The sequence below is a fragment of the Macrosteles quadrilineatus genome, unplaced genomic scaffold (genome assembly GCF_028750875.1).
Source record: "Macrosteles quadrilineatus isolate MER2022 unplaced genomic scaffold, UCM_ALF_1.0 Scaffold_8__2_contigs__length_117827958, whole genome shotgun sequence".
Lineage (NCBI taxonomy): Eukaryota > Metazoa > Arthropoda > Insecta > Hemiptera > Cicadellidae > Macrosteles > Macrosteles quadrilineatus.
This window is the reverse complement of record NW_026542601.1, coordinates 90020261-90037991: the sequence shown is the minus strand read 5'-3', so window position 1 is coordinate 90037991 and position 17731 is coordinate 90020261. Positions and strand designations below refer to the sequence as shown.

Genomic DNA, 17731 nt, shown 5'->3' with positions numbered 1-17731 from the left:
GCCTATAGCAGCTAAATTCTCAACATTTGCCACCATTCGTGGGCATGGGTACATTGTCATCTTCTCCCACCAGTGGTGAAATTGTGGTCATCTCCCTTCTGTGAAAAACATCTTTTTTGATCTTGGAAACATCATTGTCTCCTGTAATGGCCATACATATTTTTATTACACGTCAAGTAGACAAAAAACATACTATTTCGTACATTATTGTACGATTAAAGGTACGATGAAAATTCCAATAAAACTACATTAAAATTACCATGTTATTCTTCTTATAGAGAAACACTTAACTGTTTTAGCTTGCTTGTTTATTATACAGGGTGAGTTTTAAATGTCCCCCCCCCAACTTTTTTCAAATATCAATCCCAGACCACTTCCAAACATTGTTGGGTAGTAAGTACTTCATTTTGACAAGGTGGTCATTTCCGGCCGCCATCTTGGATCCGCCATATTGGATGCAAAATTTTTTTTCAAATGTAAAGGTGGGGTTGTGACCCATTATTTCGAACTAGATTTTTACCCTGATGACAATGCTGCAAACTGTTTTTAAAAATCTCGATTCATTCTAAATTTATGAGGGCTTTTTAAAACTTTATTTTTAGCCCATTTCAACATTGCACATTTACAAACTAAGACCATAATCTCAAAATAGTGTCAGATAAAGATAAGTATACACTACCAGTAATTGTCAACCTATTTTCACTCGGTTATGACTGATGTATTTTTTTCGGCCGCCATCTTGGATCCGCCATTTTGAAATGTGATAAATTATTTTAAATATGAAGGGGGTGTTGTGACCCATTATATCGAACTACTTTTTTAAGCTTAACTCAATGCTGCAATCCGTTTTTTGTTATCAAGTTTTATTTATGAAATATTGAATTTTTTTTGTAAAAAATGTCAAAATTTAAAAATCAAAAAATGAAAATGAAAATGAATTTTTTATATTTGAAAAAAAAAATTTGGTATCCAATATGGCGGATCCAAGATGGCGGCCGGAAATGACCACCTTGTCAAAATGAAGTACTTACTACCCAACAATGTTTGGAAGTGGTCTGGGATTGATATTTGAAAAAATGTTGAAAAAAGTTGGGGGGGGGGGGCAATTAAAACTCACCCTGTATATTTTGATCAAATTTCGTGCCATACTATTATAACATTGATTAAAAAAAATTGCCTGAATTGATTTTCAATTAATCTATTTAAATAACATTAGGTTTAACGAGTACCTAGGTTTGCTGCTACAAGGAAACTAATAAAGGGATGTTTTTAAGTAAAATAATCATAGCTTAGAATAAAATCCATAAATTTGCCAAGTTTAATCAAAATATATGCATAAACAAGCAAACTACAACATTATACATTCTCCATAAAAATAACCTGGACATTTTAAATTAAAAATTTTTTTAGTTTTCTCCGTAACCAATATCCGTACAAAAACACTTTGATATAATGAATTAATTGGGAAATTTTATGTTTTGAGGGTCAAAAATAAGAATTTTTACCCTATAAAACCCCGTCCTCTGGTCCAATTATGCTGGTTCGCGAACTCATTCAAGTTTATCCCGCCTTATACCTTCAAACCAAATTTCATCAAAATGGGAGGAAAATTACTCAAGTTATCGTGTTCACGGACACACACACACATATATATATAACAATTTGAACGAATGGTGTATTTGGCCTCCAGGAGCATCAAAATGAAAAAGTAAATCGGTCCCGGGGCCTAGGTCTTACTGTGCCACCCACGGTTAGTTCCCTATAGGGAAATTCGCCAAAAACATATTTTTCCTTTCCTGTTGCAGCATACCTAAGTAATTTAAAATAAAAACACTCCAAAATGGAAAATTTTAAATAAAAGTACACTCTACACTACATGTTTTAAATATGTATAAAGCTGGCATCTGGCATTCTGGCCTTGAATTACTTCAAAACTACATCCACAAATTATTTTATTGCTAGACTAGGTTGGTGTTTTTTGTCCGGTCACAGAGTGGGTTTGTCAGTGCCCCAAATAGGGCAACTAGGGTTCACCTCCACTTCTGCCCAATGGATTTAACTCCGGTGAATTAAATTACAGTATTTCAGTACCGATTTCTTTTAAAACACAAAGTTCATAACGGAGTCAAATCGACCTATTCTTACGTTAACAATTTTCTTCCGATTCCTAGGGCTGTGCCCCCTGAGAAAGCGTATAATAGCAATGTAAATTAAATGAATCTTTGAACAACTGTCATTTTGCGCAGGATCAACCTTTTAAAGTGCAGTTTGCGGCATTGTATTCTACTAAAAAGACCTTTAATTTGATGTGCATATTGACCTATGCTTCCATTTAAGATTTTCTTCTGACTCCTTGTGGGAGGTCCCCCTGAAGAATTATGGAATCACTGAATATGTGTTAAAATAGAGTTTTATGCCCTGTAACTTTGTACCAAGTATTTTAGCTCTATCTGCATTATTTTTTAAAATATTTAACCGTTCCAGGACTTTTCTACCACACTAAGGTTTATTCTGAGGTCTCTTGTATGTAGTTCGTAATATTATTTAACAACCAATAACTTGATGGTTTAACTTAATGCACAAAGGTGTAACACATTGTTACACTTTCAGATTTCTGTGAACTGAAAAAGGTAGGTGTTAAAGGTAAATAATGTACCCATAAAAAAACCTACGCTCACACGATAGTATATAGACATAGTTAAAAAGACTAATATAATATCAAGGACAAGCATTCAAGGTTTAATGGCTAGTCTCCAAAATAAGAACTTAATAATATTTAAATGCAGCAGTTAGCAAATATTGTCAAATAAACAACATAACCCTCCGAGTGTCATGCGTCGCTGCAGCGACGCGTAACGCACTTTGTATAGTGTCGTGCGTCGCTGCAGCGACTCGCGAACACTGTTTACGGCGAAGGCTCTATGACTAACTGAATCGGACTGTACTGGATTGAGTTAGGTATCGTTCTGTCCGTAATATTCTAAGCTTTCTGCAGAGGTCTGTCTCTAAGCACTATTCATTTTAGTTCCGAAAATATTGTAGCAGACAGCTGACTGAGTTGACGTGCGTGTATTTGTAAACAGCTAGGTTACCCTCGGACCGATGACTGATGTGTTTTATTACGTTTATCATTGTTTTAGTGTTAAAAATCAAAAGTAGTGATATACGTGGTGCATTATAAGAAGATTTAAGTGGTTTTGAAGTGCTGGTTGATGATCCTGAAGAAGTAGGTAGTGATATTGATGTAAATTATCAGCCAGATTCCTAGCTATGGTTGGGCTATGCATTCTTAGCTAAACGCTATGTACTGAAATCTGTTTTTTGCCCATAACTTTTTTATTTGCAAATCTACTTCCTTATATTATTATAGATTTGTAATCCTCATAAAATTTAGAACAAAGTGGCTATTTTCAAATATTTATAGGCCTATAATTTATACAATTTCATTGAGCGCAAACTTATTTTTTTTTTGAAAATTTTCGAAATTATACATTTTTTTACCTAAAAAAATTTTTTTTTTTAATCTTCCTTATGTTTTATATATAATATTGAAGCCCAAGATTTTCCAAACAAAATGGTATATAGAACAGTATAATTAACATTGTTTTTAAGCTTCTCAGATCAGTTTTAATAAAACCTTGCAAATGAGCAAAAAATAGGCTGACATTAAGGCCAAAACACGTGACACTCGGAGGGTTAAAGCCTTATAAAAATAGATATTTCATAAGCCGTAAAAGATCCAAAAATGCACTATCTATTTAAACACGCATAAACTGATATTCAAATAAGCATATGGTATTCCAAGCAAATTATAATACTAATCATGACAATAATAGCAATAAACGTACATCTAAATCTACATTTAATGTATTTTTTAAATATATATATTGCTCATACTGCTATAATAATTTTATGTTACGACATTGTAGTACGAATAAGAATGTAAGTGCAATACTCTCGGCAATAATAGTCAATATTTATCGTGCTTGGCTCCCATTGGATGGCATGGGCTATCTGTAGTTCGCCAGTTCTGTACTCGGGTGGATTTCACTAATCCGGCTCTCGAGCGGGTTTTGGAGTTGGCCAATTTCGCGTACCCATCTGATACCAATAAATTATGCTTGCATAAATAGTTAGTAAAGGTTTTGTTATGTTACTAATGATAGCCGTTATATCTCCATAAACCTAAGAAGGGTTAAGAAATTATTTTAATCATTTCCCATTATTATTAAACATGCTTTTTCCAGTTACCTAATATATTTTATTTCCCAATAATTCATTTTATGTCAAGATCAGTAGTTAATTAAGGTAGTTAACGCAATGATATTTTGTCATAGCTTAAGTAAAGAATTTAACTTACAATTGAAGAGAAGCTGCTGAAAGAGAAGTCCAAGAAGTCAAGCTGAAAGTTATTAAGGAAGGATATAAACAGGTGAAGGCACACACATGATGAATCCGCAATTCTTTTTACCCTCAGTATAACTGGTATATTCAGGTATATTTACAATTATCATATTTTTAAGTCCAAATACATCTTTAAAAGTAATTATTATCTTCACAAAATCAACTTACAACTGTATTGATCATACAAACTTCCATGCAAATACATTTTTTATACAAACATTCAATCAACAAATAATGTTCTTATAGTACACATAACTTTTTAAGACCTAGGTCTAAATACATCAAACTAAAATAATTTGCTTAACAGATTCAAAATTGAATAAGAAGCCAGTTCAAATTACTAGGATCAGGTTAAAACTAAAGTTAAAAGACTAACAAATTTAAAATTCAAATATTAAAAAATCAATACTGTTTATTTATTTTTTAATTTGTTTATGTTGAGATAAGATAAAAATCCCATGTACAAATTTAAGATAGAAATTTTTGACACAGTTCTACTGTAAATTATTAATTTATATTCTATAAAAGGCGAATATCATAATAAAATGAAGGTACTTGACACAATTGCTGCAATATAGTGTTATTGCAACAAAAAATACAGTAGGCTTACTACCAAAATTTTAAAAAATGGGACTTGGGACACCCCCAATTAAAGTGTTAATGCTCGAAAAGTCTCCAAGACCTTGTTATGTAAATGTTAACTTACTTAAGAAATAACATTTTTGTGATAGGTATTTGAACTTCCCTTGCAACCTCAGGAATATTTTATTAAAAATTAGACTAACTTGCAGTAATTCTAGCTTACTGAAAAATTAGCAATGTTTATTAATTAATAGACCATTTCAAAATACAAAACATTGGGGATGGATTGATTCTCCATACCACAGAATTAAATCAATATTAAGAATCAGTAATAGATTGACATAATAAATTGCATTATAATAATTTGCGAAAAAAAAACTATTTTAAAGGTACAGAATGGGGATACAATTAAAGAATTATCCTAATCCATTGACAGACACATGAGCTTTTTATAATTTCTTCATCACAAAATGGGAAGACAATGTACATTCTTAACACTTTCATAAAGGGTTAAAATGCTTTGCTTTTTTGTGGTTGGTCCAAGGTTTTACATGTTATTTTGAAATTAAAAATAGTGTCAAAGTATGCTTAAACATCAATGGTATCAATAATCATCAACAAATAAAGATGTTGTAAAGTGAAATATTGATGATATTTTAATTTGACGGAAAATTAACCTTTTAAAACAGAACGTTAACAGCTAAAAAATTCTATTAATGTTTTGCACATTTAATTATTTTTTAGTACGTTATAACAAAAATAGTAATCAACTGGGCGATAAAAAAGTTAAATTAGCACAAAATTAATCCTGAACATTAGCACCAATAATATTTAGATTTTTACGTTTAAAATTTCAAATTTCATAAACATTTGAGGATGTATTTGTATAAACCTACATCTTTGCCAAATAAATATTAAACACATTTGAGACCTTTTGATCTTTCAGGTTCGGTCTACAAAACTTATGATCAATCAACAATGATTAAGGATCAACAAACAATGATTTAGGAATTGCCATTTAGGCTGAGAATTAAAATAATTCAAAACAAAAATAATGCATTCTCAACCACTTCATTTCTTTGAATCCCCATGATTATACTGCCATAAAAAGTAGCCATGATAAAAAAACTGATACTTGCAATGGTAATCACTTTAGATAATCTAATTAAGAAAAAAATCACAACAAAATACCACAAAAGGAATGCAGGCTTAATACTAGCGGAGAAAATATTTACAAAAGGTGTATGGAACACTTTAAAACCACAGTTTATAGTATCAACCGTTATTACCATTCACACTTTTCCTACGTTATTATCTCCGAGGCCCTCGTCCTCTGGGACGGAACCCTCTTGAGCTTGAGCCTCCCCCTCCCCTGCCCCTTCCCCTCATCCTCCGCCCTCTGTCAAAGCCACCCCTACCTCGCGGACTACCTCTGTTCCCTCCTCGAGGTCCACGAGGGAATTTCTTCTGGTAAGGTTGGTACTGCCTCCTCTCTCCCCCCCGGTACTCCTCTTCCCCTTCTTCCCCTTCCTCCATCCCCTCCTCATTCCACTCGTAGCTCCTGTTGTTGTATTGTTCTTCAGGAGCCCACTCCCCTTCCTCTTCCTCTTCGTATCCACCGTTTCCTTCGTACCCTCCATTTCCGTACCCCCTCATATCCTCATCCTCCTGGTTGAAATTCCTCCTAGAGTCCTCTTGGTCGTTCCCGAACCCCTGGTTTCTCCCACGAAACTGAGGAGGTGGATTTTGCATGTTAAAGTCCATATGGAAATTATCATTGCGGTTTCTGCCCCCGTCGTTGAACTGTCCATCGCTTGGACCCCTGAACATGTCTTGTGGAGGCCGGCTGAAGTCCCTAGGTGGTCCTGGTGGTCGCATGAACTGGTTCTGCATGTGTCCTCCCATGTCTGGGGGGAAGTTGGGCCGGAAGTTGTCTGGCCCCGGGTGACGGAACATATCTGGGGGGCCAGATGGAGGTGGCGGGGGCATCCTCTGGTTCTCCATCCCCATGAAGTTGGGCGGAGGCTGCATCACCAGCTGCCTCATGTCTTGGTCTTGGTTACCTGCAAGGAATGTACTTAAAAAGGCTATATTAAAATACGAAATGTTGCTTAATTACATGGTTGCTTTCACTCCAGTTGGGTATAGATTATTTATCTCCCAACAAAGATTTTTTAAACATTAAAAATATCTTTTTTACCTGGAGATAACAAAGCTCTTTTATTTGTTTCAAACCATGGGGTACAAAGTCAAAAAAAGTTTCTAATTTCTATCAAATAGTCTTGCTTGAGTTTAATTATGATTCAACAGCAAGATTGCTAAATTAGTAAAACACTTACCTAGGTTACCATGAGAATTCTGAGAGTCATCATTTTGGCTGTCGTCGTCATCCTTGTCTGCCTGTAACCAGTGAAATATAATTTATAGGCTTAGTCAAATATTTAGTTGTGAATGAAGGAAGATTTTGCTGATATCAGAACTGCATGGATTCATGCTTCTCCACACATGTCACATTAATATTGTAAATAAAAATTAAGAACTCTGGGAGGAAGATTACAAAGTTCTCAATGATCCTAGAATTCTTCCAAAGACTATTCAATATCAAAAGCTCAAAAATAAAGATTCCTATCAGAATTTAATCATTGTCTTAGTTGATCTGTAAAAAAGTGAACAACTTCAATCACGTTGCAGTGAAATAATGCTTATATCAAATCAAATCAAATCAAATCATATCATTTATTTGTCTTTCGGATTTTTACAAATCATTGACAAAGTCAACACATCAGCCTATGAATAGGCCTACGTCATATACATACATACTACACATCTAAGTATCTAGAGGATGTAAAAATTAAAATGATAAATTAACTTAACTTTTTTCCTTTTACGCTATCTATTAATAAAACATAAAAACATTTGAGAGCTTAGTAAATTTCTTAAAATGTAGGAAAAAAAAAAATAATGAAATAATATTAATTAGGAATAGTTAAATTCCAACAACAGTAATTAAATACAAACAAAAGTTTTTTTCAAGTTTTTTTTTTTTTTGTCAAGCAATCAAAGAAGTTAGACAAATTTGTGTAAATCATTTAAGAAACTAAATTTTAAATACCTCTAAAAATCTCATGTAAAATACAATATAATAATATTAGAAGATAATAGTAATAACATAAATAATAATAATAATAAAATAAAATAAGTGCAAAGATTACATTATGTTAAAATTTGATTTCACCAATTTTTAAAAAGTCATCTAATGTATAAAATGGGTTATCTAGTAACCAATTATAGAGTTTGTTTTTAAATTGATTTATTGAATATTTTCTAATCATAGGCTCAAAGATATTGTAAATTTTTAAAGATATCACCACATGGCTATCCAACGATTTAGTTAAGCGACAATATTGAATCACTGCTTTAGTTTTGTTTCGGGTATTATAATTATGAATTTTGTCTTTGAATTTTAATAGATGAGAGTTTTTTAATATATAAACTGCAATTTCAAAAATATATAAGTCTATGACGGTTAAAATCTGAAGCTGCCTAAAAAGTGGTTTGCAATGTTCCCTAAAATGTACTCCAGCCATAATTCTAATCACCTTCTTTTGGAGCAGTAAAATGTCCTGAATTCCTGAGCAGTTTCCCCACAGTATTAAACCGTATCGAATGATAGATTCAAAAAAGGAAAAGTACGCACTTCTGATGTAATTTTTAGGAATAATGTTTATAAGGCGTCTCATAAGATATATTACTCTTGATAGTCTCGTACTAATGTAATCTATATGTGAGCTCCAAGTTAAATGATTGTCTAAATAAATACCTAGAAATTTAGCATTTGTGACTAAATCAAGATTAAAATTATTTGGGTTGTTTTTTAAACTAAAAAGCAAATTTTGTGTTTTATCTGTATTGAGCAGAAGTCCATTGCATTGAAACCAATCAGAAGCCTGAGACATTGTTTTTGTGACTAATTTATTTAGATCATTAATATTGTTATTAGAATTAAAGAAGGTTGTATCATCTGCATAAAGTGTAATATTAGAATCTACCGCAAATGGTAAGTCATTTACATAAATTAGAAAAAGGAGAGGCCCTAGGACTGAACCCTGTGGAACGCCCCATCTTACTGTAACCTCATTAGACCATTGTCCATTAACCAGCACAGTTTGCTTCCGATTACTAAGATATGATTTGAAGAAATCTAGTGTTACCCCTCGGAATCCATAATAATTTAATTTTGTATTTAATTTATCTTGATCCACGCAATCAAATGCTTTGCTAAGGTCGCATAATGTGACCTGAGCTAAATCTTTATTTTCAAATGCCGATATTATTTTTCTTATTAAGCTATCTAGAGCATCAACCGTGGATTTATTCCTTCTAAAACCAAACTGATGGTTACTCAATATATTGTTGTTTTCTAGAAAAGTATAAATTTGATCATAAATTAATATTTCTATTAGTTTTCCAATAACAGGTATGACCGATACTGGTCGATAACTGTTTGGTTGGTCTTTTGGACCTCTTTTGTAGATGGGACGGACTCTAGAAATTTTAAGAATATTTGGAAAAATCCCTTTATTTAACAGGCAGTTTATACAGTAGGCAAGAGGCTCTGCCAAACTATGTACTATGTTTTTCAATAAATTGTTTGATAAATTATAAATGTCACGACTATCTGATCTATTCATCTTTTTAGCTGCATTTAAGACATCTCTAGGTGTGATTTTCTGCCAAGAGAAGGTGATGAGACTGTCAATTTTTCTTCTGTTTAGAAACTTAGAGCTTGATTGACTATTTATATTAGGGCTATTCCCAATTTCCTTTTTAATTTCATCAATACAGTTGATAAAATAACTATTAAAGGTTTCAGACTCAATTTGAGTCACAGAAGTGTTTTTGGGCTCTGTATACTAAATACTAATGCATGGGATAGAAAAAAAAATCTAACATGATCTTTAAAAGTACATTTCTAAAAAGATTTTCAGTTGTACCATGTTGGAGTCCTGATCCTCAGGGTCCACCTCAGTTTTAGGCACCTCGTCGTCGAGGTCAATGTAAGGTCGGACCTCGTTGAGTTCCTCCACAGCCCCAGAGTTGATGTATCTAGCCAATGCCTCGGATCCCTTCTTGATAGCGTTTGTCAGATCCTCATCCGCTAGAAAACATACATGATTTTCATAAAATATTAATAAGATTTTAATGGTCTGCAAAAACATTAAAGTCAAACAGCTATTGCTAATATCTTAGAATGCAGAGGATAGTTATTTGAAACATATTTTTTTAAACAGCTGTGTTGGTTGCAACAACTACTTAATTGGTGACCTTTTAAAAAAGCTTCAGGCTGTTTCCTCTTAAAATAATGTTTTTGGCTCAATGAGAAATGAGTCATATTTAAAAAAATATCAGAATAAGAATCATTTATAGTCTAGTCGTTAACACCAAAATGCAATATAATTCATTTTGATAGCCCCAGGATTGCTTTTAGCGAATTTCCCATATAGGGAATTAGCTATTACCATAGTACTCATGGTAAAACCTGAACCCGGGACTGATTTACTTTTTTGTTTTGAGGTCCTTAGAGGCCAAAAACACTATCCGTTCAAATTCATATACCGGTACATATATATATATATATATAAATATCCAATTTTGATGAAATTTGGTATAAACATGTAAACCTACATTTATTCGAACGAGTTCACAAACCAGCATGATCGGACTATGGAAACGGGGGTTTATGGGGGGTTTTATGGGGTAAAAATAGGTTTTTCCCATTTTTGATCCCAAAAACACAAAATTTCACAATTTCTTTCCAACCCATTTTGTAGAGCTTAAAAAAACAAATCATTTAGTATATTGAAGCGTTAGGAAATATACATGTAGGAAATTCGCTTAGTCTTCAGGTTTGCTGCGGCGGGGGTATTAATGACTGATAATGGTAAAAACGTACCTTGTCAGACAATCCTTAACATGTACTGTAGTGCCTTTCTGTAATTGTTTTGTGTTAAATGTTTGTTATGTATTCTGACGATACCTGCAGAAGTGGATCCTTTTGTAACCCTGACAATAGTGGGGTTAAAGAATTGCCGAAACATATGTAGCAAGTAAAATTTGACGCTACAGTACATGTTAAGGATTGTCTGACAATGTACGTTTTCACCTTGATTAGTCAAAATGCAAAAGACATGGTCAGCATTAAAGCTAGGTTTATTAAATATATATTTAAAAACTTAAAAATTATAATTACGACAAAAGATTTACAATTCAGTCAAGTATTCAACATTAAGGTTAACGAGGACATGCAAAACCAATCATAAACCAACTATTAAACGATGTTTACTATTAGTTTGTGGGGTAAAAATTAAACATATAGCTAGCGTGCATCTGGCAAAGATTGTAGAAGAAACAAGACAACAACTACCACCAACATGCAGACATGAAGCTTCAATAACCATGAAGTCTTGTACTTACGTTTCAGAGAAATTCCCCGTGTGTAGTAAGGTTCAAAACCTTGTTTACACTGTGAACCGTATTTTTGTTAAGGTACTCATTCTCTGGGACAGAACCTGCTTAAGCTTAAACCTACCCTACCCCTTCCCATCATCCTCCTATCTTTGTCAAAGCCACAAGTCTACCATTGCCTCTTCTTGATTCAAAAGGGAATTTTCCGTAAGATTGGTACTGTCTCCTCTCTTCTTCGCAGTATATTCTCCCATTCTCTACCTCCTCATTTCCTCTTCATTCTACTAGAAGCTCCTGTTGTATTCAATTATTGACAAAAAAGCAATCCTTCACCAGATTAGCTGCATAGACATTGTGATAGTACTTTTATACTGTTTACTGATTCAAGCACAAAATATCGCATATGCAGGCCTACAGTATTTGTATTCTTCAAAAGTCAGGGCCTGACTCTCTTGCACCCAGGTGGATGATAAACTAAACGGAAGTCTGTTGAACATTACATGCCAAAAACGTATCCCCTTGTATCCTTATCCTCATAATTAAAGTTTCTCTTAGAGTCCTTTGGTTTATTCCCAAACTCCAAATTACTCCTTGGAAACTGGGGAGGAGGGGTTTGAAGGTTATTCAAGTAATTCTACTTCCCAACAACAATTTTTCCAATCTAAACTCTAAAGGATAATTAATTAAGCCAGAGAGGAACAAAATATCACCTAACTATTAATTTTGTTTGTGTGGTGAATAATATAACACATACCGTGCACCTAGCAAAGTGGAAGAAAAAGGTAAGACGACTACCACCAACATGCAGACATAAGACTTCCAATGACACTGAAAATCGCTCAGGAAGTACTTACGTTTCAATGGAATTTCCTGTCCATAAATAATCAACTTTTCTGGCTCAATATCAGCAAGAGGAATTACTCCAGGCTGGTTGACTATCAGCTGATTAATCAATTCAATAGGGTCGAATCCGTCTTTGTCATCTGTGAAAACCTTTGTACTCAGTCCAAGGCATTGAATTATTGCTGTTAGGAAGACAGATAGGGAAAAGGAGAATATTGGGAGCGAATTGGATAAATAAAACAAAACGAGAATAAGACATTTGAACATGAAACTATGAATTCACATTTTTGGGAAAGGTACATGGATAGTTATTAACATCAGCAGGAAAGAGAAATCAGGAGAGAAAAGAAACCATACATGGAAAATCAAACTAAGGGTGGGTGGTAAACCTAATACTCAAAATTATAGAATAATCCAAAGAAACAAAAGGGATATAGATAAAATTGACAAATACAAGGAGAATCTAAACCAATAATAAGAGGATGGTGATTAAAATGAAACAAACAAAACAATAGGAGCCAATGAGTAACACGATAAATCGATTCCACAAACAGTTTGTCTAATTGAATAAACATCAGTAGCTATACTGAGTTTTATAACAGGAGTTGTAAAATCTTGTAATTTAAAGTAACAAAAAAAAACTATATAAAACAGTTGACAAAATATTGCAATACACAAGTGTTTTGAGGGGGAGAAAATTTGACCTTAAGAAGGCAGTCAGTGATAGTTATAAGGAGATCTCATATGTGGGAATAAGAATTGGAACAGAAGGAAAAAATATGAGCAAAAGGACTAGACCTAATGAAAAAAAAAAAAATTACCACACTAAGTGGTAAAATAATGTTTTGTTTCAATAATAAAGAATGTGCAACTATATCATACAGTAGATTCATAGAACAGCATTATTCTTTTATGAGTTTTCTTCCCCTTGCAATGCATGGACATAGCAGCTAGTAAACATTAAAATCACAGTATTATTGAGCTGAATAACCGTTAAAACTGTAAAAACCAAATTTTAGGATCCATAAAAATTTTAAAAACAAGAACTTAAAAAAACTAGTTTTTGCTAAGGATTGAACTGGATTCATAAGAGTTTCTCGTAAATTGAAATCCTCAAGTGCAAGAAACAGTAGTTACTACTATGTATGGCCCAAAGTGGCGACTTCTCTTAACAAATTGATCACTTTTATGGGTCTTATTTTAGTAATCCTTTAGAAAACTACAAAAAATGTCACCACACCATCTCCAACTGTAGCATTGGTCCAGTGAGCTTGGAAGTTCTTGGGAATCGGCTTAGAATATGGAACCTGAAACAAGACAACATTATTTAAGATATTTGTTCTTCGAGCATTGGTTTGGTAAAATTCCTAAAGGCAGGTCTGTACTTGCCTAAACACAAAAGCATGAAAGGGTGTTTGTCTACTTGTAATTTAGCAATTGCCAACAATTGCCGTTTCTCTCTCTGCGTTGAAATCACATTGTACAAATATTTTACATTCTCATAAAACAGATTGCTCGGAAAATGACAAATGTGTGATCTTGGATATCAGCAAATATTAACTCAAGAAGTTTGCACTTGTAAAATATTCAGCACTTGGCAAATTAAGCATGTGCGGACCTGCCTTAAATAAAATCTACTATTCTGTATGAATAGGTTTATCTTCTTCACTAACATATAAGAGGATTTTTTTTAAATCAGTTACAGATATAAAAAAATTGTTGAGTTTTTTTAGTTTCTACACTAGTGCCAATTTTAATTTAATACAATTGCTTTAGAAAGGGAGCAGTCCAAACCCTCGAACTTTTTTGATTTTAAATATATCGAGGGATGAATCTATCCCTTTTACACCGGAGCCTAGCCTGACTAGGCTAGCAATACACCCAAATGTATTCACTTCACATCCAAATTTATTCACACCTAAGTAATGATATTATTGATTGTTGTATGAGTACCTTTTTAAGGATGACCTTAGACTTCTCGTCGGTGGAGTCAATGTCCAGTCCGGGTATCTTGCCTTCCTGATCTACAGCAGTGCTCAACAATTCTACTTTGTCTTCCGGACCCATGCCTGGGATTACACTCAGGTCATCTGTCAACATAACCATGGCCATGATACTAAACAGTTATAACATCAGGTGTTTTAATAACGTATTTCAAGTTATAATTAACATTTGGACTTGACGCTTGCTAATTCAAAACGATTACTGAGTCAAGTCTGAAAATAGCCGATTTAGTGGATAAAGGGAATACCATTAAAAAAAGAGTCAAACTAGGTCATCAAAATTCACGTACAATTCCCCGTTTTCCCTGTTACCAGGTCGGCTGGACACCGTCTTCTGTAATCGCGAAAAATCTTGAATATCACCTGTCCTTGTAGACATCATCATCATCTGCAGTCACGGAAACACACATCAATGTATCCTGCGGTCACAAAAATGTCATCATCGTCTTCCACAAAGTGTATCAAATATCAGTACACCAAATTTTGGTAAAACCCCCAACTATCTTAGTTTTTTTACTATCCGAATGTGGTACGGTCCCAATTGATACGGATGTAGTTTTTAACCAATTTAGACTGAAAAGTGTCAGTTAAGTCAGCTCCCTCACCCAGTTCGCCGTCGTCCAGCCCACTCATGTTGGCAGGTAAAGTGTTGAGGTTGTACTTGTCTCTCATTGCGTCCCCGGGCCTGTTGCGGGTCCAGAACTTGCTGGAGTGATCGTTGCTGCCACTACAAAGTATGTGGCCCAGCGGGTGCCAGGCCAGTGTCCACACAATGCTGTCGTGAGCCTGTTCTATGGCACCTACCTCCTTGTCAGCCCTACACAGCAATATTAAAGTTACCACATATACAGGATTGGCTTTTAATTTTTACTCCCTTATACAATGAAGTCTAGATTACCATTGCAAATGACAATAAAAATGCCAAAAAAGTAAAATTGCCATTATTGCAACAATAAATACAAGATCATGCCATTCTCATCTATTCAGCAACATGTCTACGTTTACGCCAAAATAAAGAGTTTAGTTTATTGTTGCCACTGCTGAGCGTAGGAGCAGAAATGTCGAGATAAGCGGCTGCTAAACCAAACTGCTCTCAAAACACAGTCGGTAAAAAAAACAGTAATATTTTACGAGCGAGGACGGATAATCTGATTATCGATTAATGCAAGGTTGGTTAAGAGGGCCCTAACCCCTACTATACTTGCATTCAAAACAAAACACACAATATAAAATACAAATACAGACCCGACATGCCAGAATAGTATAGCTCCATCAGAGCCTCCACTACAAAACAGTCCCTCATGGTAGGGATGCCACGCTACAGAACTGCTCTCCTTTTTGTGACCTCTGAATGTCTGCACCTGAACATAAAAAATTCATTGGTCAAGTTACAAAGTATTCTGGAAATAATAAAGGAAATCAGGTAGGTACATTAGGAATTGGTTGGGGAATACTTTCCTTTATTAAAGGCAGTCCATAAGAGTTAACACATTTCTCTCTATGACCATTACCAATACTAACCATGATAAGAACACAACTGGGACACACAATGTGGTGATTTAGTGTGCTAATGTCGACTAAATGATTCCCTCTATTTAGGATGGATTTTACAATCCATGATTTATTCTTTAGTTACCCACAAAATTTTACAAATAAATTGTTAAATTCAGTTCAAATGTGTTTTAAAATTGGTTGAATAAAAAGGAAGGAAGAATAAATGACACACCTTTGCATGGGCCTGACTGAACTAAAATTAAAACTGTCTGCAGCTGGCATGTAGTATTTTAATCTATGGTGAAACCTGTGTAATATAACTAAAATCGTACCTCCATGGACAGGTTGCGCACATCAAACAACTTGAGCAGGTGGTCCCGAGACGCAGTGATTAGCCAGTTACCATTGTTGTTCCACTTGACGTCCATCACAGTGGACTTGTGTGCGTGTCTGTGAGATGAGAAAACATTTCACTTAGACATAAACTTCTTCAACAGAAACTGTTAATTTTAATTTCAAACCAGTTTTCAAGACACAGGAGTGACATGAAATTCCCATGAATGGAGATTATGTTGCACAACTATGATTTGATTAAAGGCTATAGAGATACAGTAGAACCTTTGTTTTTGCCTTAGCTTTTCTGATCCCTTGTTGGAACTCAAAAATAAAATGTATTTCTTATGGCACACAATGGAAAGACTATAGCACATCTCACAAGCCAGTTTCTGACGTAGCATACAAAATCAATTTACAAACCATCCAAATTTATTTTATGTTAAACTAAAAACACTACTGCTCTGGTTGAGTTGTCTAGCGTTTAGACAAGCTTAAATTACCTTGGTAGTATCTTAAGACTTGAATTACATGGGTTATTTAAAAAATAAGCTAAAATAAGATTTTAACCTCTTTTAAAAGAAATAAACAAATTACACAAGGTTAAATGGAGTTAAATTGCTTTTTTTGATGTCACTTGGTCAATCTGGTTTAGGATCGAATCTGATGTAGCTTAAAATGAGGATTTCTACCGTAAAAGCAATAAGGGCTATGGTAGTTTTGTAATGTTAAAAAAGTTCCAAATTTCAGCTACATAAGAAATACCAAACTCAATCAGTATCCCAATGTAAATCAAATCCTATTAAAATTTCTGTGGACACTAGACTGCTTGACCTTGATAGGACAAAAACTTTAAACATAAGTAGGTAAACACGCTTAATGTTATTAGCCTTTTAAAAATGTTGGACCTTCCTTAATAGTTTTGCCACAAGCAGGTTAACCTCACACTAAACAACAATGGTCAACCAAAAGCATGTAGTAGTTGTACACTTTTTCAGAACTCACAACGTAGCCAATGATTGCCCGGTCTTGGGGTCCCACAGTTTGACAGGTTGTTGGTTGTCTTTGCTGCCAGAAACAATCAGTCCCTTCTGAGGATGCCAGTGGACACACTTGACATCTGCTCCGTGACCTACAAACATGTTCATTCTAATATGCGTACATAATACAACCTATTCTTTTTGCAAGAACGTATCAGACCAAAGCCTATGATGAAATAAAGTCTTCACACCATTCTCTAGCAGTGGCGGTTCTAGGACCTTGTCTTGGGTCTATTGGGGAAATGAATACAAACCCTTTAAGAAGCGCCTTTATAAAAAATTCAGTCTGGAAATATTTGAATTTCGGATAGTTCACGTAGCGGTAGACTATTGCGAGCGCGTGGCCAAGTGAGCTGACTGAGTGAGAGAGAGAGAATGAGACAAAGAATCAGCTTGGAGAGAGAGAGAGAGAGAGAGTAGCGTCGCCGCTGCGCGAGCGATCGTAGTGGCGGCCTCACAAGTCACACCCCCAAGAAGCAAATTTGGTATTTTAAAAGCAATTTGGTGGCTTTCTAAAGCCATTTTTAACGTCTAGAACTGTGACGAAAAAACTCCAATACATTTAGA

General features: G+C 34.3%; 1 protein-coding gene across 1 annotated transcript in view; it reads right to left on the bottom strand.

Annotated features, from left to right (window-relative positions):
• Window positions 1-6297: 6297 nt before the first annotated feature.
• LOC129000549 (pre-mRNA 3' end processing protein WDR33) overlaps window positions 6298-17731 on the bottom strand; it is a 29051-nt gene continuing 17617 nt past the window's right edge. The window contains exons 6-15 of the mRNA XM_054427511.1: window positions 17130-17256; window positions 16124-16241; window positions 15543-15658; window positions 14903-15114; window positions 14248-14384; window positions 13535-13601; window positions 12306-12434; window positions 9981-10144; window positions 7326-7386; window positions 6298-7049 (exon numbers count right to left, since the gene is read on the bottom strand). Coding sequence (XP_054283486.1) covers window positions 6298-7049; window positions 7326-7386; window positions 9981-10144; window positions 12306-12434; window positions 13535-13601; window positions 14248-14384; window positions 14903-15114; window positions 15543-15658; window positions 16124-16241; window positions 17130-17256 — 1883 coding nt within the window. The remainder of the gene's footprint in view (window positions 7050-7325; window positions 7387-9980; window positions 10145-12305; window positions 12435-13534; window positions 13602-14247; window positions 14385-14902; window positions 15115-15542; window positions 15659-16123; window positions 16242-17129; window positions 17257-17731) is intronic.